At 30.5% G+C, this 22,228-nt stretch overlaps 5 protein-coding genes across 6 annotated transcripts; 2 read left to right on the forward strand and 3 right to left on the reverse strand.

The window, feature by feature from the left end:
- Nucleotides 1–35: 35 nt before the first annotated feature.
- Nucleotides 36–1,416, reverse strand: LOC122404674 (40S ribosomal protein S14a). Its single transcript, XM_043408857.1, has 4 exons — nucleotides 1,332–1,416; nucleotides 860–1,010; nucleotides 702–789; nucleotides 36–455 (listed from the first exon to the last, which is right to left on the reverse strand). The coding sequence occupies exons 2-4, from the start codon at nucleotides 1,006–1,008 to the stop codon at nucleotides 237–239; spliced, it is 456 nt and encodes a 151-aa protein (XP_043264792.1). The 5' UTR covers nucleotides 1,009–1,010; nucleotides 1,332–1,416; the 3' UTR covers nucleotides 36–236.
- A 297-nt stretch (nucleotides 1,417–1,713) lies between these two features.
- On the reverse strand, nucleotides 1,714–4,745 carry LOC122394817 (double-strand break repair protein MRE11). Its single transcript, XM_043391995.1, has 11 exons — nucleotides 4,543–4,745; nucleotides 4,259–4,430; nucleotides 4,047–4,183; nucleotides 3,769–3,959; nucleotides 3,489–3,696; nucleotides 3,073–3,412; nucleotides 2,847–2,994; nucleotides 2,616–2,782; nucleotides 2,400–2,526; nucleotides 1,918–2,166; nucleotides 1,714–1,829 (listed from the first exon to the last, which is right to left on the reverse strand). The coding sequence occupies exons 1-11, from the start codon at nucleotides 4,646–4,648 to the stop codon at nucleotides 1,734–1,736; spliced, it is 1,941 nt and encodes a 646-aa protein (XP_043247930.1). The 5' UTR covers nucleotides 4,649–4,745; the 3' UTR covers nucleotides 1,714–1,733.
- Nucleotides 4,746–4,804: 59 nt separating this feature from the next.
- LOC122394736 (kinetochore-associated protein 1) lies at nucleotides 4,805–15,088 on the forward strand. The gene is made up of 33 exons (XM_043391875.1): nucleotides 4,805–4,960; nucleotides 5,316–5,557; nucleotides 5,646–5,750; nucleotides 5,817–5,940; nucleotides 5,996–6,147; nucleotides 6,236–6,435; nucleotides 7,348–7,820; nucleotides 7,904–8,092; nucleotides 8,233–8,654; nucleotides 8,734–8,902; nucleotides 8,960–9,055; nucleotides 9,136–9,327; nucleotides 9,394–9,524; nucleotides 9,597–9,702; nucleotides 9,774–10,014; nucleotides 10,091–10,232; nucleotides 10,316–10,467; nucleotides 10,594–10,833; nucleotides 10,912–10,958; nucleotides 11,144–11,439; nucleotides 11,535–11,692; nucleotides 11,776–11,979; nucleotides 12,047–12,162; nucleotides 12,242–12,351; nucleotides 12,475–12,596; nucleotides 12,672–12,941; nucleotides 13,036–13,127; nucleotides 13,430–13,788; nucleotides 13,867–14,052; nucleotides 14,161–14,392; nucleotides 14,464–14,766; nucleotides 14,844–14,927; nucleotides 15,034–15,088. Exons 1-33 carry the CDS (start codon nucleotides 4,823–4,825, stop codon nucleotides 15,076–15,078), a joined length of 6,138 nt encoding a protein of 2,045 aa, XP_043247810.1. The 5' UTR covers nucleotides 4,805–4,822; the 3' UTR covers nucleotides 15,079–15,088.
- A 225-nt stretch (nucleotides 15,089–15,313) lies between these two features.
- On the reverse strand, nucleotides 15,314–17,154 carry LOC122400639 (mitochondrial transcription rescue factor 1). Of its 2 annotated transcripts, none has more exons than XM_043402223.1 (5): nucleotides 17,027–17,154; nucleotides 16,262–16,478; nucleotides 16,036–16,175; nucleotides 15,592–15,664; nucleotides 15,314–15,520 (listed from the first exon to the last, which is right to left on the reverse strand). In XM_043402223.1, exons 1-5 carry the CDS (start codon nucleotides 17,056–17,058, stop codon nucleotides 15,332–15,334), a joined length of 651 nt encoding a protein of 216 aa, XP_043258158.1. In that variant the 5' UTR covers nucleotides 17,059–17,154; the 3' UTR covers nucleotides 15,314–15,331. The 2 variants fall into 2 exon arrangements, with proteins under 2 accessions (XP_043258158.1, XP_043258238.1); XM_043402303.1 differs by having other exon boundaries at nucleotides 16,262–16,292; nucleotides 17,027–17,058.
- A 192-nt stretch (nucleotides 17,155–17,346) lies between these two features.
- Nucleotides 17,347–21,261, forward strand: LOC122400571 (maternal embryonic leucine zipper kinase-like). The gene is made up of 14 exons (XM_043402111.1): nucleotides 17,347–17,437; nucleotides 17,596–17,764; nucleotides 17,832–17,982; nucleotides 18,093–18,202; nucleotides 18,269–18,422; nucleotides 18,495–18,601; nucleotides 18,663–18,830; nucleotides 18,902–19,096; nucleotides 19,168–19,285; nucleotides 19,375–19,452; nucleotides 19,980–20,052; nucleotides 20,170–20,320; nucleotides 20,402–20,505; nucleotides 20,577–21,261. Exons 2-14 carry the CDS (start codon nucleotides 17,621–17,623, stop codon nucleotides 20,845–20,847), a joined length of 1,824 nt encoding a protein of 607 aa, XP_043258046.1. The 5' UTR covers nucleotides 17,347–17,437; nucleotides 17,596–17,620; the 3' UTR covers nucleotides 20,848–21,261.
- The last annotated feature ends 967 nt before the right edge of the window (nucleotides 21,262–22,228 follow it).

Here is a 22,228-nt window from a genome sequence, read left to right on the forward strand (position 1 = left end):
AGAGCGAGATAGCGAACTGCAAGTGTAGTTTGTCTAAATTGATTAATTTTGTTTTTGATGCACAAGTTACTTGACAAATATTTGTTGCTAATGCTATTATTTGTACGTATATATTTCAAGTTTCAATTTTGATCAAAGGCTATTAATATAGAATAGAAGTATATAATAATATAATACAAAAATGTTTTTTTAATATTTATTTTTGAAAGTTAATAAATCTCGCATAAAACCAGAATTCACAGTCTTCGTCCACGACGACCACCCTTCCTACGCGTAGAATCAGATGGAATTGGCGTGACATCTTCTATACGACCAATCTTCATGCTAGAACGGGCAAGCGCACGTAAAGCAGATTGTGCTCCTGGACCAGGCGTTTTCGTCTTGTTTCCTCCTGTAGCTCTTAATTTAATGTGAAGTGCTGTGATCCCTAAGGATTTACACTTTTCTGCTACATCCTATTAATGCCAAAAGTATTCACAAATGTTAAATTTGATATTGATTATTGGAATTAAATATATGCTATGAATGGCATGTATCTTTCAAGCTAGGAGAATGTGATTCGTACAACCACATTTCCAATCAGGAAAGAAAATTGATATTCCACATACATGAACGCTCCTATAATTACTAACAATCAATTAGGTGCTGCCTGAATGTGAACCTATAAATTGTATTTTGGATACTGTAAATAGAAAACATACTTGAGCAGCAAGCATAGCAGCATATGGGGAAGCTTCGTCACGATCTGCTTTGACTTTCATTCCACCAGTAACTCGTGCAATGGTTTCTCTATAAGCAACAGTGAGTTTGTATATATCAAGTATCGATCACTAATGTCTATCATTGTTTTCGTACATACCTTCCAGAGAGATCGGTGACATGAACGAAAGTATCGTTAAAACTCGCAAAAATGTGAGCAACACCGAAAACGACTTCACCTTCACGAAGTTGAGGTCCAAGGGAAACCTGTACTTCTTCCTTTTGTACTTTTCCTCTTTTTGGCGGCATTTCTGTAGAAATTATTAATTTTTCACTTTTTTTAACATACACTTTAATAACAACCTATATATTTTGTTTTCACTTGACTGTTTCACTTAAAATCAACGAACGTAAACAGTTTGAATTTATTTTAAGGTTATGCTCTGACAACGTTCAAAATGCACAAATGTTTCACGACATAAAGTTCATCCAATCGCATCGTGACATTAAAACGAATATGATCAAGAGATTTTAATCGAGATTTATTTAAACATGTTTGCTTTATTCATTCGACCGGTTATTTTTCATATAACATCAAGTTTTTCTATATAATACGTGTAAATTTGACTTACTGAAAATCTCTCCGATACAACACGCTCAGAGCAGGAAGTCTAAAGAACTGTCTCTTCCGGTGCGCAATGGTCGATTCAAATTTCGATAATATCGAAACTCGAAATATAAATAGTAATCATATAATTGACTAGAAATTCTTGGTTCTTTAATATTTACCTATTAAATAATTTACGATTTAAGTATAATTTATTTAACAAAATGTTTATTTTAAATTGTTGTTTTTACATGTGATGTGGATTATAAATGAGTGGGTAACTGTGTGGTAAAGATTTTTAAGTCATAGATCAAGTTTAGGCGTAAAGTAGGAAAGTAAATATATCGACCTTAATAAATATACAAAATATATGTATTTCAATCAAAATATTATAATTTTTTACAAATCTGGTTGCTTAATTTATATTTTAATCAGAATCATCCGATTGAAGATAATAGCTGGTTTTAGATAAATTAGTTTGGCTCATTGATGTGGGCATGAAATTTTTTAACTTACTCTGAGTCTAACGAAAAACAATGTAATGAAATAGTTAATAGTTACAACAAAATAGATACAGTGATTTCGTAATTTAAAGTATTTTTTAAATGTACCTGTTTGGTTTGTTTAGTAGTTTTGGGATTTCGTGTTGTAGTTGTTATATCTAAAGTATTTTTTACGTTCGCGTTAGTTTTACCAGGACCATGTTCTCGTGAACCTCTGCCTCTAATTGCCGTACCTCTACCTCGCTTTGCTTTTGCGGGTATTTTTTGTATTTGTTCACCTTCGTCGCTACTAATGACAATTTCAGTATCTGCAGTTTTTCTAGTTGTCTTTTTTGTATTACTGAACATTTTTTTTATCTACAAAATAATATGTAAGACATAGAATTATGTAATGGATAAGATTCAGCTCTATGTATTTCCATTGCAACAATTTGTTTAATTTGCAGGTTGAGGTACTTGTCATCTAGATGATTCATTTACTTTTGGCAATAGACAAAAATGTTTCAAACAAATCTTGTTTGGTTTATCTATTACCAAAACTAAAGGAATTATTCAAGTGACTTGTCTCAAGCATAACACTCTAAATATACCTCCTGTTGTTCCTCTTCCTCTTTTTCCCTTCTTTTGTCACGAAAATTTTTAATTTCTTTGATTATACTTTCAGTGTCATCGACATTACAGGTTTCCAAATGTGCCATAGTTTTTTTCATTTGATGCCTGAATACAAAATATAACAATCCGAAATAATGTGCACGTAATACTTTTGAATAAATAAATTATACATTATTGTGTTACAAATACTTTACCTTATTATACCTTTAAAAGCATCTGTGTCACCTGAACCAACAAACCGATTTAATGCTTCATTTAAGCCATTGACTGATAGTACTGTTAAGACATCTTTATTTGAATCTGAACTAAAATGCTTCTTTATTCCTCCTTGTACGGTTTTGTTCCAATCTTGATTGTCCTCCTAATCACGAAAATAAAATGTTTTGCATTAAAAAAAAAAGTAATATAATTAGGTTTCTGCTTACATTATCATAGGCGAGGGCTTGTGCCATATCATCTAAATCATCATTAACATCTATATTCCCTTTTGAATTTTTACTACGACTGCTTTCTTTACGAAATACTATCATATCCATGGGATTAGCAATTTCATCACAGTATTTCTGTACCAATCTGCAAAATATCATAAAATAATACTAACAACAGATTATGTTGTTAAGTAATCAAATTTTAGTTAATATTAAATCTTACGTAATCTCATCAAATATTTCATCATCGCTACTATAAAATATTCTTAAGCGAATCAAAGGTTGAATAGGTTGCTTAGGATGATTTGTTAGTTGCTCAGCAGCTTTAGGTACAAGCACATTTTCAATGTAATCATCAACAAAAGTATACACAGACTCTGACAGCGATTGATTGTAATTTGCTGATATATTCTGATCGCAAAGTATTAAATTATCAAAGACAAATGGTCTGACAGTTTGCAACTTTATTTTTTTCATTTTAAATTTCATATCTTTTATGCTTAGGAGACCGATATGTTTAGGTTTTGCTTCAGCTTCGCACAAAGAAGTTGCTATGGAACTTCCTAAAATAGGAATTTATAATTATAAGATATAAAAACTTGATACAACATAGCATAACGCAACTAATAAATAATATACCTGGTTGGGAAACAAAATATTCCGTATCTGTAACAAATTCTGGTGTAATACGGCATTCATGTTCATGTCCCCATATAATAAGATTAAGAAAATCAGGAAACTTATTTTGTGAAATATGTGCATATTCACTACCATGTTGTACACGGTTTTGGTGTAGAACAAGTATATTAAAACAATTTGGTATATTTTCTGGTTGTAACATATCCACCTTTAAAAGGAAGTTGTTTCCATTAATTCAATGTTTAATATATTGCATTAATGAATTTAATAATAGGTTTACCTTATAATCTCTCAATAATCGAGATAGCCTTTGATCATTTATGTAACTTAAACCATAAAGTGCAATACAGGTTTTTCCCTTTTTTATTACTAATGGGGGAATAGTTATTTTAGTGAGGTCTGTCCATTTTCCAAAATAATTTATTAGACCAGATACTGACAATAAATCCATTGATCCAACAGCTCCAAAACCTGTAGATTTATTGGTAGAAAAATTTATTGAGAGCAATTAATGAAACATCAAGTTTGAAACATAAATATAAACATTATGTTTCTTACTTGGATCATCATGGTTGCCATGAATAGAAAATATTGGCATACTGATATTTAAATTTGGATCTTCATAATTCACAGTTTTATAAGTGCAATGTTGGAATATAACTTCAGGATCACTCAAGAATTTTATCTTGATTTCTCTAGTAAAGATCAATATAATTAAGATATATATGGAATAAACTATATTGTTTATCGCATGTTTTAATTATGCTGACCTAGGACCTAAGCAGTATTTTCTCATTAATTCCATACATTTTATTATTGCAGTTTGCGATGGTTTGGTATCATGAAATAAATCTCCACCAAGGAGTATAAAATCTACTTCATGCTTTTTACCATGTTGAAGTATTTCTTCAAATGTTACAAAACTATCTTCTGAATCCATCCCTTGTATCAATTAATAAATTTTAATAAAATTATAAAAAAGTAGATGTTACATAGGTTTTTATACAATGAATATAACAGAAGAAAATTTTCAAATAAAATTTTAAAAACCAACCCCTCTTTTTGTTATAATCATAACCAAGGTGAATATCCGTTGCAATTAAGATTTTAAATGTATCGTCTGCATTGTTATTTACATTCAAACTTTGTGCAGATGCCATTTTATACGTAAAATATTTTTACAAATTAATGGAAGTCTACAAGTTATGTTGCTTAACCTTGAGTGTTTACAACAGGACTCATACGCAGCGTGGTCCAGTATGGCCAGTTTTGGCGCCAATGGCGCCATTGGGTTTAGTGGCGGTTAAAACTTTCATAAACGTTTTGCGGGTAATATGGCATTGTGGAACAAAGTGTCATCAGGATTTGATAAAGATGAAGAAACTGTGAATTTTGGTACACGAACAATAGCAGAAAACAATGGTTCATTGTATGAAACTTCTACAATTGCCATAATACAATCGGACGGAAAGGTAACTTTATTGTTCGTTCTAATTTCTGACCGTGACAATTTCATCTACGTTGAACTTAACGGTTACCGATTACATTTCAATATTTTAAATATAATATATTTAATCTGGTTCAGTATTTCTTAATTTAATGTTGTCGTCTTATCATATATTTAAAATATCGCGGTATTTGTTTGTATTATGTGATGGTAACGATTTTGAAACATTTACAAAAATGTTTGTTATAAAATAAGAGGTTTGTTTAAAATAAACATATGCGTTTTTATCTTCTATAAAGTATATTCAGCAAATTTATCAATAAGTATTATTTGTATTACATGTATCAAATATACGTATAACAATTCTATAATTTTCTAAGGCAATAGAGGAGCCAAATGTTTTGGCATCTGTGCATTACTCAAGACTTTGTGTAGCAATTGATAAGTCAATTACAATATTTAAGAATGAAACTTGCGAGGAAATATTATTAAGCATCAGTTTTGACTCACCAGTAATATGTTATTGCATCTCCGAAAATGGTTCTTTCCTATTTGTTGTACTATCAAATGGAATTTTATATTGTCTCCATTTATTAACTAAGGGACAAGTTATTTTCACAAAGTAAGTTTAAAATGTTACATTATAATGTTACACCGCTGTTTTATAAAATTATAAAAGTTATAAAAAATTTATTTATTCTTATACACAGAAATATAACAAAGAACGCAAATACCATAGAAGCAATATTTTTACAAAATGAATGCAACAATTATATCAATATATATCTTGTTGCAAAAAATGGTGCCATTTATAGGTAATTATAACAAATTATTGAGTAATTAAATATAATTTCAAACTGCAATTTGTGATTATATTTCAGAGTATCAAAGTTTAATGTTAAACTTATTGAAGATAATATTTTTCATGGATCCGATGTTACAGTAAAAGAACTGATAGACCAAGTTCAGTGTATACAGCTATTCAAAGGATTTTTTTATGATGAGGTAAACAAAATTTTAAAGTAAACTAACTAAATATTTTAATATGAAATTTTAATAGGTAATATATGCTACTATTGGTGTCATAAATGAAGAAATATCTGTGGCTATGATATGTACAAATATGTTGTTCATGTGGCCCAGTGAACTATACAATAATTTTAATATGATGCAATACAATTATACCGCAGTAAAATTTTTTAAAAATCATATGTAAGTTATTAAAGAAGAAATACATTACTTTATGGTAACATTAATATTGTAATTGCTGATAATAGATTATTTTCTCTAATAATTTTAGGTCAATGCTATGCTTACGTACAGATAACATGTTAAATATAGTTTGTCCTCAAACTTTACTTGGTTTAAAAGTATATAACAAACCTGTGTCAGATTTTGCAATAATTGAAAATAATGATAATAGCTTATGTCAAATACTTGTTCTGACAACAAATGATGATGAATGTACTACACGGACTTTAGGTGTTCTTTCATTTCCAGGTATGAAATCCTATATACAGGGTGTTCGGCCACCTCTAGCAAAAATTTTAATGAGCGATAGTAGAGGCCAAAATAAGACGAAAATCAAGAATACCAATTTGTTGATGGAAGCTTCGTTAAAAAGTTATTAACGTTTAAAGTGCCGCCCTTACTGAATTTTTTTCTCGAAAATGCGCAAGATTTCGGGGGTATGTCTATTCACCAAAAATGACTGTAATTGAACCCTACAACCGAAAATAATTTTTCCACAACGATTTGCAATTTTTTAATTTTCTCGAATAATTTCACACCTTCTCTATTTTTTTTCTCGAAAGTGGGCAGGATTTCGTGGGTATGTGTAATGACAAAAACTGATTGAAATTGACCCCCGCAACCGAAAATAATTTTTCCACAACGATTTGCAATTTTTTTTCTCCGTTGAAAAATTTAGGCACCTAATTGGATTTTCAGTAAGGAATTTTTTTCTCGAAAGTGCGTACAATTTCGGAGGTATGTGTAATGATAAAAAATGATTGTAATTGATCCCCGCAACCGAAAATAATTTTTTTAAAACGATCTGAAAAATTTTTTTTCGCCGAAAAATTTCAGCACCTACTCGATTTTTTTTTTTCTCGAAAGTAGATAGGATTTCGGAGGTATGTGTACTCACCAAAAATGATTGTAGTTGACCCCCGCAACCGAAAATAATTTTTCCAGAACGATTTGAAATTTTTGAATTTAATTGTTAATAACTTTTTAACGAAGCTTCCATCAACAAATTAGTATTCTTGATTTTCGTCTTATTTTGGCCTCTACTATCGCTCATTAAAATTTTTGCTAGAGGTGGCCGAACACCCTGTATAATATATACATATATATGTATATTTTATTTTCGTTTTCTATATTAATATTTGATTTTTTCTTTTTATGCAGAATTTGAACAGAAGTTTCAAATAAGTGTACCTATTACAACATACCTTGTTGAAATTATGGATCCTTGCGATGAAGTAATTTTATTTTTAGAAGGTGTTAATGATTTTAAAAACAATACTAAATACACAGATACAATTAGAGTAAAAACTGTATCAGAAAATCTTCCTGAATGTCAATTACAACGCTTATTGAGGAGGGAACAGTTTGATGTAGCTGAAACTTTTGCAAACAAATTTAATTTATCCTCGGAACCAATTTATTGCGCAAAAGTGGCATTATATTTGTCACAACTTGGACCTTGGGCAAAGAAGTCATCCGATCCGATTCAATTTGATGCTCTTCTTAATATATTTGATAAAATAGAAAATGTGCAATACATAGTAGAATGTTGTAGCAAAGCACTTCTACCAGAATATAAGCAAATGAGGAAAATTTATTTATACGCACGCGAAAGAATAATAGAAAATATATCAGTAATTGAGTTTTAAATAATAATACATATTTGTCATAACTTTTTTCAATTTTTATATTAAATTGTTCGTATAATTGGTTTTAGAAAACGAAGAACAATGAATATTTAAATCTTTTGTTTTTAATTAACAACATATTGCACAAATTAGAAACATTTCACATGATTTGGGGATATCAAAAGGATTCTAAATGCTATGATGATGATACTATGAAAGAATGGATAAAATTTTCACGAGCAAATTTTATGGAAGAATATAAAACTCATTTACGTTTGGTAAGGTATTGAGGAACTGTACAGTAAAAAACTACAATATATATTATTCTAAAAAGTGTCCGATTTCGCATGGTATAACTTCACAATATTACATATCATAGGATATGTATCGTTAAACTGATAAAATTTGATGTGCACAGGGTGAACTTGATGCAGCTACTCTAATCTGGACTAGACATTTTTCAGACATTATAAAACATGTATCTGTAGAAACTGTAGAAAACATTTTTACACTTATTCCTGAACAAATATCACTATCTGCTCTTTGGCCATGGTTGTCATATTTTATACCGACTTTACTATCTTCTATTCCTGGCGCAATCGGTGTAATTATTCTCTGGGGATGTAAAAAAGTCAAATCATTTGAAAAATTACATCGTATCACGTGGCCTCAGAATGGAATTGATTTTGCGAATAAGTTTATACGATTGTTACGAATTGAAGAAAATGATCAGCCGCTGTATGCTCACTATGAATATTTGAGTAAAGATTCAGATTTAAAACAATTTGTTCTTTTGATACAAGCTATGTCTGATGTCAAACAATTAAAAGCCAATTATAGGTACTGTAACGTTTCTTAATAATTTAGAAAAATTAAATATATTAATTAAAATAATGCACATATTAATTAAAAATTTTAGATTAACAATATCTCTGGATTCATATATTCGAGACCCTATTGAAGTGTCTCATATCTTATTGAATAAAATATACATAGATACAATTCCAGAATTTGTAAATACATTTTTGGGACAATACATGCTAAATAATTCATTACAAAATGATCATGTCTTTTCTTCATACATACAGGTATGTTTGTTATATGATTAAGCAACAAACATTTTTATTGTAATTATATTCTCATAGAAAATTATACAAAACTCTAAAAATTGGTGGTCTGGCGAAGAAGCTCCATGGGAAAAAAGGGTGGTTGTTATTATTGGTTTGATTCAAAATGTAGAGGTATATTTATAAAAATATTTAAAAATTCGTATGCCACGTTTGTATGTAATGTATTCTAATTAAATCCTTACATGCTACAGACTAGATTACAACAAACATTAGAGGTATTGAAGAAAGCTTTTGTTCCATGGAGTTCCACTATAGTAACTTTAGCAGAAACAAGCAGCAACTTGGACCATGTTTTAGCATTTCAAATAAAAATGGAATACAATTATATGTCAATAAAGCTTATATTAAAGAAATATGGATATGAGCGCATTGGTATAAATGATGTGAGTAAGCATTAATAACATTTATGAAATAATCTTCGATTTTACTTTTACTTTTTCATTCTAAAGAAATTGATATCCCGTATAATAAAAGAAAATCATGAGGACATGATCTCTCATATCCAACAAGTAACTAAAAATGATCCATTATTAAAAAAAAGAGCGTTTTCATCTTGTACAATCTATTACTTGTCTAAAGGGTAAGATAATTTAATAAAAGGTAATATATTTTATGATTCGATTTTTTAAATTTATGGCAATTCTTTTTGTAGGAATATAGAAAAAGTAATAAATATTTTGGATTCATTGGAAACAGATATTTTATTATATTGTTGTATACAAATCATTAATTACGTAACGGCCAGTTTAACTTTAAAGGTACTTTAAAATATTTTACCTTTTAAAAAGGTTTGTAATTTGAGATTAATATATTTATAATTGGTATTCAGATTTTACCCGAATCCCTTGAACATTACATTGAAATATTGGGTTGGGTGAAATTACAATTAAAAGAAATTTCAACAAAATGTAAGACCAGGTCACATTACTGTAACAGTATTGTTATTAGTATAGACGAAGTGAAGTCGATGTATCTGTTAAAAAAACAATTTCAAATTAATATTACATTCGAAGAATATCACACTGAAAAATCGCTAATATTACGGAATTATGTTGAAAAAGTATGCAACGGTAAGAAAAAAAATTATTATGCTATAAGTTCAAAAATTGACAACGTTTATAATTTTATATAATAATGTTACACTAGATACAGAAAGCGTTAATTATGTACCTATTCTGTACAAAAATGTTATTAAAATAGCAGACTTACTTCGGTTACAAAGGCTTGATGCTATATCTTTGTTGGTAGAATGGACAAAGAATATAGATATATTTAAACATTTCAGCAGGTAAATGAATTTTCATATTGTGTGCACAAAATTCAAACGAATAGAAAATATGTTTTTATTATAAAATACTTGCTTTTACTTAGATACACAGGAAAACAGTTACATTTAATGCCAGAGGAATGTCAATATATACATAAAATGTGTTTGTTAATGCTACAGTATGCCAAAATGGATTCAGACATGATGGTAAATGTTCAGAATTTAATTTCTGCAACATTATGCATTTGTTCAGATGGTATGTAGATATTTTATATATTCAAAAAGCTTTAGTATGTTTAACGTAATCAATTTCAAAATTGTTTTAAACAATGATTTATTACATAAATCGTTACTTTTTATTAATTATTTAAACATGTTTTAGATAAATTACCGTCCATGTTGTCATTACTTGTCTGTGTAAACTTGTTTCAAGACTGCTTTAACAAAAATACTGTACACAGTTCAAATGAAACGAATACAATGCAAGAGAATATTCCAATAGCAAATTGGAAATTATATACAATATATAAAGATTTAGCTATTGCCGCAGATGAATTGTTACTACCAGTATTTAGAGATGTAATTTCTATACAGAAGCTTTACATGGTCAAATCAGAATTAGGTAAATTGTAGTTAATAAGAATAGCAACAATATTAAGTATAACTGTGGGTATAATTTTTTATTTTGTTTACACTATAGATGGAAAATGTACAGTGATAAATAAAGCTGATCTAAGTTCCAAACAGGTAATATATATTTATATTACAAACGAGTAAGATACTTTACCGAATATTCTAAATATAACTGCATAGTAAATTTTCATAATGAAATTTCGCCTATCTCTGATTGACACTAAGCAAATGTACGAAAAAAATCTAAAATATATTATTTATTATTTCGAAATAAATAATATTATTATATTTTTATATAGCTAAATATACAAGAACTGTTGAAGGAATTGCTCGATACAATGAAGAATTTAAAAGTGGGACACAATGATTATTCTTTACTGCAAATTATTAAGACATTGTATTTTAGTATTTGCATTATACCAGATATGAATACCACTTTATTAACAGAAACTCAATTACTATACTACCATTTTATAACAGTACTATTAAAAAAATTAGCAAGTACACGAACATTTGATGTTCATCTTGGTCTGTCGTGTTTGTTTATGTTACCCGAGTCGATGGCATGTAAATGGTTTTCTGCTGCTTGTAAATTGTAAGTGAATTAATCATTAAAGATTTTAAATGTGCATACACTACGTTAGTAGCCAATACATCTGAATTTAATTACGAGGACACGTTTTTTTTTAGATTGCAATCTAATTGTACCCGACACTTACGAGTATCGGTGCTTGGATATGAATATTTTCGTTTGACAAAAAATGAAGCGATCATGCAAACATACCAAGATAACAAAACATTACACCATTGGGCACAAAAGTTATCAAAATATTCTGTTTCATATAAAGGTTCGAACCAATTTATTACTCAAATTAAGTTCTTATTATATTAAATTCCCAAAACATGTATTTATAACTAAATATATTTATAGAGATTTTAACAAGTGATACTCAATGTAAGAGAGAAATATTGCAACGCATTATGAATTACAATGGTGATGATTTAGTGTCTTTATTCCAACAATTTTCCCATGATTTTGGCTTTGATGAGCAAGATTGTTTGCTACTTTATCTAGAAACAATAGTAAAAACATGGAATCCAAAATTACGCATAAGCAATCTTAATGGAAGGAAAGGTGACTATGGTTTGATGACTATGGTTTTCGTACATATTTTTAATATTAAATGTTACTGTATTTTCAGAATTACACATTGACGAAGACGAAGTAAATGAACTAAAAAAAAAGTGTAGCATTGTAGCTGCTAAAATTTCAGACAAAACTGCTTTAACAAACTGTATCAACACTGTTTATTCACAAGTATGAATACAATAATCAAAGCTATCAAAATATTATATGGCTAATATTTTCAAAACTATTTATGTATTCGTTGTTTCAGATTAATTTTTATCATTATGAAATATTTATAATCCTTATGGATCTTATTGAAGATCGGAAAATTGAAAATAGAAATTATTTTCGTTTTCTACAAAATTATACTCGTATTAGGTAATTAATATTTTTTAATGATATTATTTAATGATATTATTTAATGATTCAATATAATGAAAAAGTTAATTTCTACATTAAATTTTTTTCTTTCTGATATATTATTTTACATGACTTTTCTAGTCAACATACTCAAATAGAACACGACGAGTGGATGCATCTTAATCCAGGATATACATGTCTACCACCTATAGCAGAATGGCGATTACCTTTTTTGCCTAAAGTTGATTTATGGACACTTATAAGTAAGACTTTTTTTATGGTATAATATTGATTATTTCTGTCTAGATAGTTAAATTTAATATTAAGTTAACTTTCAGCTCCAGAATTAAATCTAAAAAGTTACAAAAAATGGTTAAATATTGCTCCTACTCTTAAATTACAACCACATATTATATGTACATTGGCTATTAAGGGAGAAGTAAATAATACTTGGGGGAATAAACATAAAACAGATAAATGGAGTGTTTGGTCAAAAAATAGTAGTTTATTGAGCGATATAATGAAATGCATTGAGCAAATGAATGATCCAAAAGCATTATACTATGGCACAGCAGCGTTATATTACGTTGTGAATCATACTCCTCCAGGTATCGCGCGTAATTTTGATTGCGAATGCATTATTATACTTGGATTAATAAGTACTATAAAGAATTTAAATGAAATAATTTTTATTTTCATCAGGTGCTGACCAAGTGGCAGCAGTCGAAGAATGTTATAAATATGCTCAAATATATACTCAGAAATCTACTACATTTGAAGAGGGAATGCTAGAGGTAGGGTGATTCTAGGAACTTGGGAAGTTCCTAAACCAATGCGAATATTTCGTGGCGACTGATTTAAAGAAAATAAGGATGATCTCAATTTTTTTTAGCAAAAAATATTTTTTTTATTGCAATTTGATCAATTTTTATTTAAATATTTTTTGTCAGATTACCGGAATTAGTTGAAAAATGTTCGCATTGGTCTGGAAGTCCCTTCGCACAGCTTTCTACAGAAAGATACAAACAACCGACCTTAAGAACGAGCTACAACCTACATGTGTAGCGATTTAATTTGTTCAAATGTTTCGTTTTAGAAAATAAAATTCAAGTATTTATATTTTACGTCGGAACATGTTTTACGTACGCATGGCTTAGGAAAGGCGAACTATCTATCATTAATTGGAGATTCGCGCAAGCTGGTTCGGGAATTGTACACAGATGAAAGTATACCACAAAGGTATAAATATGTAATTGATCATAGACCTGATATAAATTCGGCGGTCAATTCTCTCAGTCAGTTGTTTTCTATCAATATGGTAAAACTATGGGTGGAATTATTACAAGAGTGGCTGCAACCAGAAAATAAATATGGGAGATTTAATCATAGCATTACGGATGCATTTTCAACGATAAATTCCGAGCCAAATACAACTTCTAATGATAATTTATTAAGGTAGACTAATATAATTGGTATATCATTTTTTTAATTGATGTAATGTAAAGTGTTTAATTATATCCAATGTATCTTTAGGGCACGTTATATTCTAGAACATGGAAATCTTGAATTGTCAGCTAACTTTCTTATAAACATAGTTTTTGATGATAGTAATGAAGATTATAATCCTGAAACACGTTACAGAGCTCTTCACGTGTTACAATCTATACTTGATGTAGCTAAATTAGAAGATTTAACTAAACGTGATATTCGAACAATCAGGTATTGCATGGTTAATGTACATACTAATACTTAATTATTATGTGTTTGTAACTTCTCTAATGTTATATCGACAACTTTATTCATTATGCTTAATTAATTGTATTCCAGAAATTATATGAAATCTCTAAAGTATATAGGTAGATTGGAATCATTGGGAATAGGTTACAGTATAAATGCATTTGAAACATGTTCCAAGCATGAACTGGTACAAATTTTATGGAAAACACAAAATTACTCGACCCAGGCACTTGTTGTTATTGCACAAATCTGCATAGATTTTGAAATATATGACTACGCATTATGGGATAAAAATTTAACACAATTAGCTAAATTATTAATGGTATATACTTAAATCATATTTTTTTAAATATACACAAACAATGACATCATATTAAATCTATTGTCTTTCAGGTTAACGAACTAAAAAAGATCTTACTGCAAACACGAAGTATAAGTGCTATTGTAAACTGTAATGGATATATATCAGGGTGGCAAGTAATAATTTCTGAACCTTTTAGAAAAATGAATGTTCATCCGACCTTGGAACAAATTGATAGTTGTATAGAAGCATTACAACTTTTGTATTCGTGCCCTGTTGTACATGTTTTATGTTTCAATGAAATTATAAAATATTGCTTTCAATCTATACAACCACATTTAGCTGCTGCTCTTTTACCTTTTTTGTATAACGATGATAAAAAACATGTTTTAGAGGTAAATACGTTATACGTAACTTTATGTATGTATATTTAATAATAATACAAACTTTATCAAAATAATCTTTTTTGTAGGAAATCAAAAATAAATTCAACGTTACGAAAGTATTGGAAGATTTAAATAACTTATCATTAAGTGGAATACTTTGTGTATCTTATGTAAGTACATGTATTACCAATTTTTTTTTTTAATTGCAACATTTATAACAAATTTTTTATGAAAGAAAATTTTAAACCGAACGCTCATCCATCATTCTCTTTTTAGTGCACTAAAATTATACAAAATACATTGTCAAAGACACATCTCTAATAAAGCATGGACAAACATTATTCTGTATAGATAACATACATTAAATATAATACATTTATATCTTTTCATAACCTTTGCATTCAATTATTTACGAATTATTTAAAAATTATAATTACCTAAAAAAAATCAGAATAAATTATTAAAACTATGCGGTGAATTGGTATATTTATATATTTTATAACATAAAAAAGTATATCATAAATTGGATATACATATTACATAACTATTTTACATCTAATAGTTTCTTCCAGCATTAATTGATCACACCATTCCATGGATTAGCATAATCCTCAATTAATAAAGACTTATTTCTAAGCAATTTTGCGATAATACCATTTGAAGTTGATTTGAATGATAATACAATACAACGATGTATGATCAAGAAATTAGAATTATTAGGACTTCTGCCAGTGATTAAATCAATTTCATCCTCAACCTTTACCTACGCAGTTAAAATACAATGAATCCTTCTACAATAGCATATAATTTTGTTTCTTATAAAAATGTTCTTACCAGTACACTTTTTTTTAAACATTTTTCTCCATTGACTCGAATATTGCTATTATAAAATGCTTCTTCTATCTTACTATAACAAATAAAACTTAGAATCAATGTTTACATTAATTTTGTACACAAGAAGTAATATTGTACAGATATTTATTTTATGTTTAAACAATAGGTAGCTGTTATTCAGCATTGTGATGTTAATTATAATGTATACAATCAATACTGGTGTCATAATGCTAAACATATCGATTGAAAATTAATTTAATACTGTTGTAATACTAAAAATGTGAATTACTGCAATTTGAAATTATAAATTGCATAAGTATGTTTATAATTTTCTATATAATACTTAACGAATTAAAACCTTAACTCTCAACATTTTTTGTATCAAACAGTTGAATTCATCTATATGCTTAACACAATTTTAAGAAACAAACAATAGTAACATACGTGCGAGATAGTCCAAATCCTACTTTAGCAATAGCATCTAAACGGAGGGAAGGTACTGTAGCTTTAATTAGTTTTGAATTTTTTGTTTGTAAGTAATCAGCTACTTCTAACGATTCGTCTTCATCTTCATCGCTATCTTCCTAAAAAATGTCCATCCACAAACATGTAAATATACTTACTTTTTTTTGTATAAAACATTAAAATCAAATAATGTTGTCTTAATTACATGTTCCGAAGCTTGTTTTCTGCTTTTAAATCTTTTAAATATTACGAGGTTCCGATTTCGTTCCAAATACGAATGATTTACAAACAAATTATAACGTTGAGAATAAAATTTCGATGAGTCTTTTAATATATGAACTATTCGTTTATTTTCACATATTGTCCTCCGCATAAAATTATAAATTATTCTAGATGACATCATATAAAGTTTTTTACGTCTCCTGGGTATGTATAGAGTATACAAAATTACACAGATTTTTGTATATGTATATAATGACTACTCCTTAAGTACACCAATAATGATAGTAGATACAATAACACCAATATTTCATAAATTAAATACAGCTAATAATACATGCATTAGTTTCTAAAAAAAAATTACTCTTTAAAAAGACACTGTTTTAGGTTAGTGGAATATTGATGTTGTTTTGAGATGTAACGCAATTTTCGCGCACGCTCCACGAAAATGCATCGGTAATTACTTGGAAACTGTTACAATAAATCAAGAATGATTAAAAATATTCCAAAATGTTTAAAAGGTTCATAACAGATACTAGAAACGACGAACTTCCTTAACGTTTAACGGAGTGGTGGGGGCGCACGAGCCATATCACGTGAGCTCGGTATTTCGCGCAACTTTGGGAAATCGATAAAGACCATCAATGGGAGTCCATTGGATGAATTCAATGTAAGCAAAGTCTATTGAAAAATTTTTTCTCCATTATAGACTTTGCTTATATCGACTATATAGCTCGATACGTAAAAATACCTGGGCAGTCGAGATTCGAAATTGTATGCCATTGATGCGAGGACGGCAGCTGTTCAAGGTCAAGAAGGAAAGGCTCCCATTCGCGTTCTTTATCGATTTCCCGAAGCTGCATGAAGTGCTGACCCGCGTAACATGTGGCTCGTGCGGCACGTTCTGATGTCAACTTTTCCCACTACTTCGTTAGACGTTAAGGAAGTTCGTCGTTTTTCGTGTCGACGTCGATGCACTCAATTATGCTAAATCTGATCACACTGCGGTGCAGGCCAGCGAAAAGCGCGCAGTATCGCGGTTGCCAACTTACGCACGAAATAGAGACAGCAGCAAAGTATCACTAAAAAAACGAACGGTGCTGCCGTCTGTGGCGAAATAGAGGCAGTTTCCTTTAGGCACCGGTCTGCCATCTGGTGACTGGTTGGTACTTTTATATTGGTAGTGCCGACGACAGGCTAATAATCTATGACGCTCCATTTCGATAATCGAAATTTTCGATTGGCATTCGAAAATTGTTTACGTTAGGAATCGTGAGTTTAAAAGTGGTATGATTGACAGCGCGTAATTTACATTTGTAGTTAATATTGTCACAAATTTGTTACGATGGTGCGATATGCCGCGTTAAAAGGTTTGTACGATTTGGAAAAGACTATCGGAAGCGGAGGTTTTGCAAAAGTAAAGCTTGCTACGCACATAGCGACCGGTGAGAAGGTTGCTATTAAAATAATGGACAAAACGGCGCTGGGCGTAAGTGGCCTTTTAAAATTTAATAAATACGTGCAATATCAGTGAAATACGTTTTTTTAATTTCCAGGACGACTTACCTAGAGTAAAACTAGAAGTTGAGGCATTGAAAACTTTATTACATCAACACATCTGTAGATTGTATCAAGTGATAGAAACAGAGACCCATTATTTTATGGTGATGGAGTATTGTTCGGGTGGAGAATTATTCGATCACATAGGTAATATTATACATATTTTATAATTCGATCGGTAGTATTTTATAATTTTCCTTTACCATTTTGCAGTTAAAAGAAAATTGTTCTAAGATTATACCTGTTTTTATTTGTAGTTGAAAAAAATAGACTCTCTGAAACAGAATCACGAAAGTTCTTTCGTCAAATTGTATCCGCTGTAACGTATTTACATAGTTTAGGATATGCTCATCGTGACTTGAAACCAGTAAGTTATGTTTCTATTGTGTTTGAATATTTGTGGACATGGCGAGCAATATTGTTTTATACCTAGGAGAACGTTCTGCTAGACAGGGAAGAGAATTTAAAACTGATAGATTTTGGTCTGTGCGCGAAACCAAAGAATGGAATAGAATCCCATTTACAAACATCGTGCGGTTCTCCGACGTATGCTGCGCCAGAACTCATATTAGGGAAAAAATACTTAGGTATACAATATGTTCTTAAAATTTAGCTGTTATCCTTACTCCTAGAATAAATTCGTTACATTTGTTATATAGGTTCAGAAGTAGATATTTGGAGTATGGGAGTACTTCTATATGCGTTACTTTGTGGTTTTCTTCCGTTCGATGATAACAGTATAGAGAATTTGTATAGAAAAATACTTGTAAGTCTTTTATTTTTATTCAGTTTCACTGGGAAATTGATAAATAGTATTATGATTTTAGAGCGGCAAATACGACGAACCAAGTTGGTTGTCGAGTAGCAGTAGAAGATTGATAAGGGCAATGTTACAAATAGATCCAAAAAAACGAATTACTATACAAGAATTGTGTAATCATCCATGGATTACAGCAGGATTCCTCAATCCTGTTTCGTTTGTTCATAAGACCAATGTAAATGAAAAGCAAACTTTAAAATCGTTATTAGTGTGCCATACGTTTTAATAAAAATGATGCGTTTTCAGTTTGAACAAGACGAAGACGTGTTAAGTACTATGTCCGCGATATGTGGCGAACAAGCTCCAGATATATGGAATAAACTTGTAAAAAGTGATAGAACCGATTACAAGACTTCCACGTATCTTTTACTTTTAGATAGAAAACTTCGTGGACTTTCGCTTCGAATATCATCCTCTGCAAAGACTCATTTTAAAACAGGGGTAGAGTATATTGTCGATTACTCGTATATTAGGAAATTACTCAAAGTTATTTTATATCTTATTATTTACAGTGCGAAGGAGGGATGAATAATCTTATAACTAAACTTGATTATTCTCCAAGAAGCAAACCTAGAAAATCGCCAGTATTAGAGGCCACCTATGATGTTTTGCCAAAAACGCCTGAAACGGGTAAACTATTACTATTATGGTAACATTTTGCTACGCACTCTAGATAAAAACATTGTATAATTGTTATTTTCTGGTTTATTATTGTATAGCCAACAATTTTATGGAACCACATGTACCTGGAAGAAAACGACTTCGAAGTAAAGAAGCGGACGACATATGTTCTCCTGGTATCTTATACAATACTTTACTTATTTTTATGCTATTCTCTTAATAATTTCTATTAAAAAATTGAATTAGATCGTTTGATTTTAATACGATGTATTAGATAAAACTTAATTTATAGTAACTGTCCTTTGTCATGGAACAAGTTGTTAGGTGTATTTGAGTTTCATTACAGACATGGTACTTAGTTTTATAATATATTTTCTAAAGTTTATTTCTAATTAGGCGATGGTAGCCACCTAATTAGAAACTTTAATGAAAGTTTCCAAGTGCCATTAATTGCTGTAGTTGTGTGAAAAGCAGATAATTAGTAAGAGAAGAGCAACGACTTGCGAACAAACACAATTTGGAACTAGAAATAGTTGCCTGTAAGAATTCTTTATCCCAACTCCTTTCTAAAAGGTATAATACCTTTTTACTATTCCTTACCTCGTTCTTTTTTTTTTTACAGTTCCTTTTAACACTATGCTTTTTGCACGATACTAACTTTATTGGAATTTATATAATAGGTAATAGAGATAATTATTTACAGTCCCTGTAAAAAGGACCGCGGAAAAAGATAGAATCGTTTCTACTCCCACCAATACTCCGGTATCCGATTCAAAGTAAGTTTTTACGATTATAATAATAAGAATAAAATAATAGAACGTGAGATCGAAGTATATCAACCATCGATGACGCGTTCGGCCGAGAAATGGTTAAAGGAAAGAATTAATTTTTAGAGGAACACCGTCGTCTACACCAGGGAGCGCAAGAAAAGTAATAATGGGTTTGGAACGTGGATTGAATCGCGTGCGTTGCGTCCTTACACCCAAGAGACGCGCAAAGAACGAGAATATCGATCCTGATCAACCTAATATACTATCTGGAAAAGTTTGTATTTAGTTAAATTTTTTAATCGAATCGAAGTGTCTTTATTTGAAATATCTTATATCGATATTATTTTTGTTGCAGGGCCTTTGTAACGTGTCGTCAACGTCTAGCGACGACCCCAGATACGTACTCTCGCAACTGCGTCGTGCACTGCGTCGCAAAGGAATCATGTGCCATCAAAAAGGGTAAGTAATGTACGAAAAGATTTGATAAACGATTCAAACAGTATTTTTTACGATTAAAATTCTTTGCGTAGATTCATCCTTCAAGGAGAAACGGAAGATTGTATGGAAGACGAGATGGATACGATGCGACCGTTTTCGGCCAGGAATGCTTGCTCTTTCGAGTTAGAAGTTTGTTTATTAGAAGGCGTTACGAATAACAAATTGCTAGTTGGTATTCGAAGAAAAAGGTTAAAAGGTAACGCGTGGGTTTACAAGCGGGTTTGCGAGGAAGTTCTCGCTTTGGCAGCGGAGAATCTCTCTGGCGAATCAGAGGGTTCGACAGAATCGAAGTGCGCCATTTAATGTTATTCCACTATTTTTACGCGAACCGTATCTATCTATATATATATATATATATATATATACTATATATAAAGTCTAAAAGACTACTGTGTTCTGATCTCTATTAAATAGATGGTAAAAATAATGCAGGCGCGAAGAATATTTTTTTAACTTTTGAATGCAAAACCCCATCAGGTATCGTTTACGGCAGCTTAATACTCGGTAAAGTATCTGCATCAGGGTTCCTTTCTGAGAATATAGGTTTCTCGTAACAGACGTATTATAGTAAGGTAAAGCCTAGCATAAAATATTTCTCCGGTCTTGGAGGACTACGAAGTAAACTCGCAATTCAGATGAGGAGTGTAATTGTCAATCGTGTAATATTATCTATACAGTATAAGAGAATTAAAAGTAAATTATATCGTTTCCTACACGTCAAGTTCCAATATGTATTCTTATGGTAATAGGATGTAACTATTTTCTATGTCTTAAGTGCGTACAATGTATTATGTTTATAGATGCGATAAGACAATAAAAAGGAAAGGGGAATACATATACATTTTCCGAAATAAAACGAGAGTGTTGATTTAGTAAAGAAAAATTCCTATTAGCATGTAAGAAGCGTCGTTACTAGTCGACGTTGAAAGCCATTCGGAGGCAACGCAATCTGCAATTACGGTTGGAAGAAAATTCTCGAAAGAAAGCCACCGAGTATCGTACTGTTTCTGTCTGGGAGTATGTAAAGGTCCGTTTTGCGTTTACGCCGCGGATATAAAATATCCGCGGCCCGTTTGAACCGTGGCGTCTTTACGAGAACAACTATGGACAGGCGAAGTTATAAAATCACCACAAATCGATCAGCATAAAGTGGAGCCGCGTGCAGTTTGCTTTATGGGAGCCAAACCGACCTTTTATCTCTGCCCGCTCAATAATCGTCGGCCTTTGCTCGTAGGTATCCTTGGTAAGCCTATTCCCAGCAGGGTTTCGATCATAATGGTCCTTTTTCTTTGCCAGCGATCGAAACAAAGCGAGATCCGTTACAAAAATCCAACCGTTCTGCTAAAAGACGTAAAGCTGGAAATAAAGACATTAAGATTCTGCCGAGACGTACGCGGTTTGCGATAACACAATTTAACGTAATCTTTTATAGATTATATATTTAAATTAAATAAAAAAAAAAGAGATCGAGGAGGAAGATGATTAATTTTATACTGTGTTCAAGGCATACGTATTTGTAACGATGGATTTTGGGCTTGGCTACGTCCAACACGAGGCTAACAGAAATCCGCAGGCTTGCAGAAGTTACAAGCGTACTATATGGTAAATAGTCTGTAAAAGAATATTTAATTCCTTGTTTAATCGAACTGCTGCACGATCATTAACTTAATCCGACTGTACGATA

Source organism: Colletes gigas, unplaced genomic scaffold (assembly GCF_013123115.1).
Source record: "Colletes gigas isolate AHSC1104 unplaced genomic scaffold, ASM1312311v1 Colletes_gigas_Sc00001, whole genome shotgun sequence".
NCBI lineage: Eukaryota > Metazoa > Arthropoda > Insecta > Hymenoptera > Colletidae > Colletes > Colletes gigas.

Bases quoted from the DNA above. Each gene is read 5' to 3' on its own strand.
- LOC122394817 (XM_043391995.1), bottom strand. From the start codon at position 4,648: ATGGCATCTGCACAAAGTTTGAATGTAAATAACAATGCAGACGATACA. The intron at 4,431-4,542 runs GTTGGTTTTTAA...AATTGATACAAG, and splicing joins TGATTATAACAAAAAGAGGG to GGATGGATTCAGAAGATAGT. The intron at 3,413-3,488 runs GTATATTATTTA...TTCCTATTTTAG, and splicing joins ATATTTTGTTTCCCAACCAG to GAAGTTCCATAGCAACTTCT.
- LOC122400571 (XM_043402111.1), top strand. From the start codon at position 17,621: ATGGTGCGATATGCCGCGTTAAAAGGTTTGTACGATTTGGAAAAGACT. The intron at 18,831-18,901 runs GTAAATGAAAAG...ATGCGTTTTCAG, and splicing joins CGTTTGTTCATAAGACCAAT to TTTGAACAAGACGAAGACGT. The intron at 20,506-20,576 runs GTAAGTAATGTA...TTCTTTGCGTAG, and splicing joins ATCATGTGCCATCAAAAAGG to ATTCATCCTTCAAGGAGAAA.
- LOC122404674 (XM_043408857.1), bottom strand. From the start codon at position 1,008: ATGCCGCCAAAAAGAGGAAAAGTACAAAAGGAAGAAGTACAGGTTTCC. The intron at 790-859 runs GTATGTACGAAA...TGTTGCTTATAG, and splicing joins GTCACCGATCTCTCTGGAAG to AGAAACCATTGCACGAGTTA. The intron at 456-701 runs GTATGTTTTCTA...TGGCATTAATAG, and splicing joins CTGCTATGCTTGCTGCTCAA to GATGTAGCAGAAAAGTGTAA.
- LOC122394736 (XM_043391875.1), top strand. From the start codon at position 4,823: ATGGCATTGTGGAACAAAGTGTCATCAGGATTTGATAAAGATGAAGAA. The intron at 6,436-7,347 runs GTATGAAATCCT...CTTTTTATGCAG, and splicing joins AGGTGTTCTTTCATTTCCAG to AATTTGAACAGAAGTTTCAA. The intron at 13,789-13,866 runs GTAGACTAATAT...ATGTATCTTTAG, and splicing joins TCTAATGATAATTTATTAAG to GGCACGTTATATTCTAGAAC.
- LOC122400639 (XM_043402223.1), bottom strand. From the start codon at position 17,058: ATGGCATACAATTTCGAATCTCGACTGCCCAG. The intron at 16,176-16,261 runs GTAATTAAGACA...GACATTTTTTAG, and splicing joins GAAAACAAGCTTCGGAACAT to GAAGATAGCGATGAAGATGA. The intron at 15,665-16,035 runs GTATGTTACTAT...TATTTGTTATAG, and splicing joins GGATTTGGACTATCTCGCAC to TAAGATAGAAGAAGCATTTT.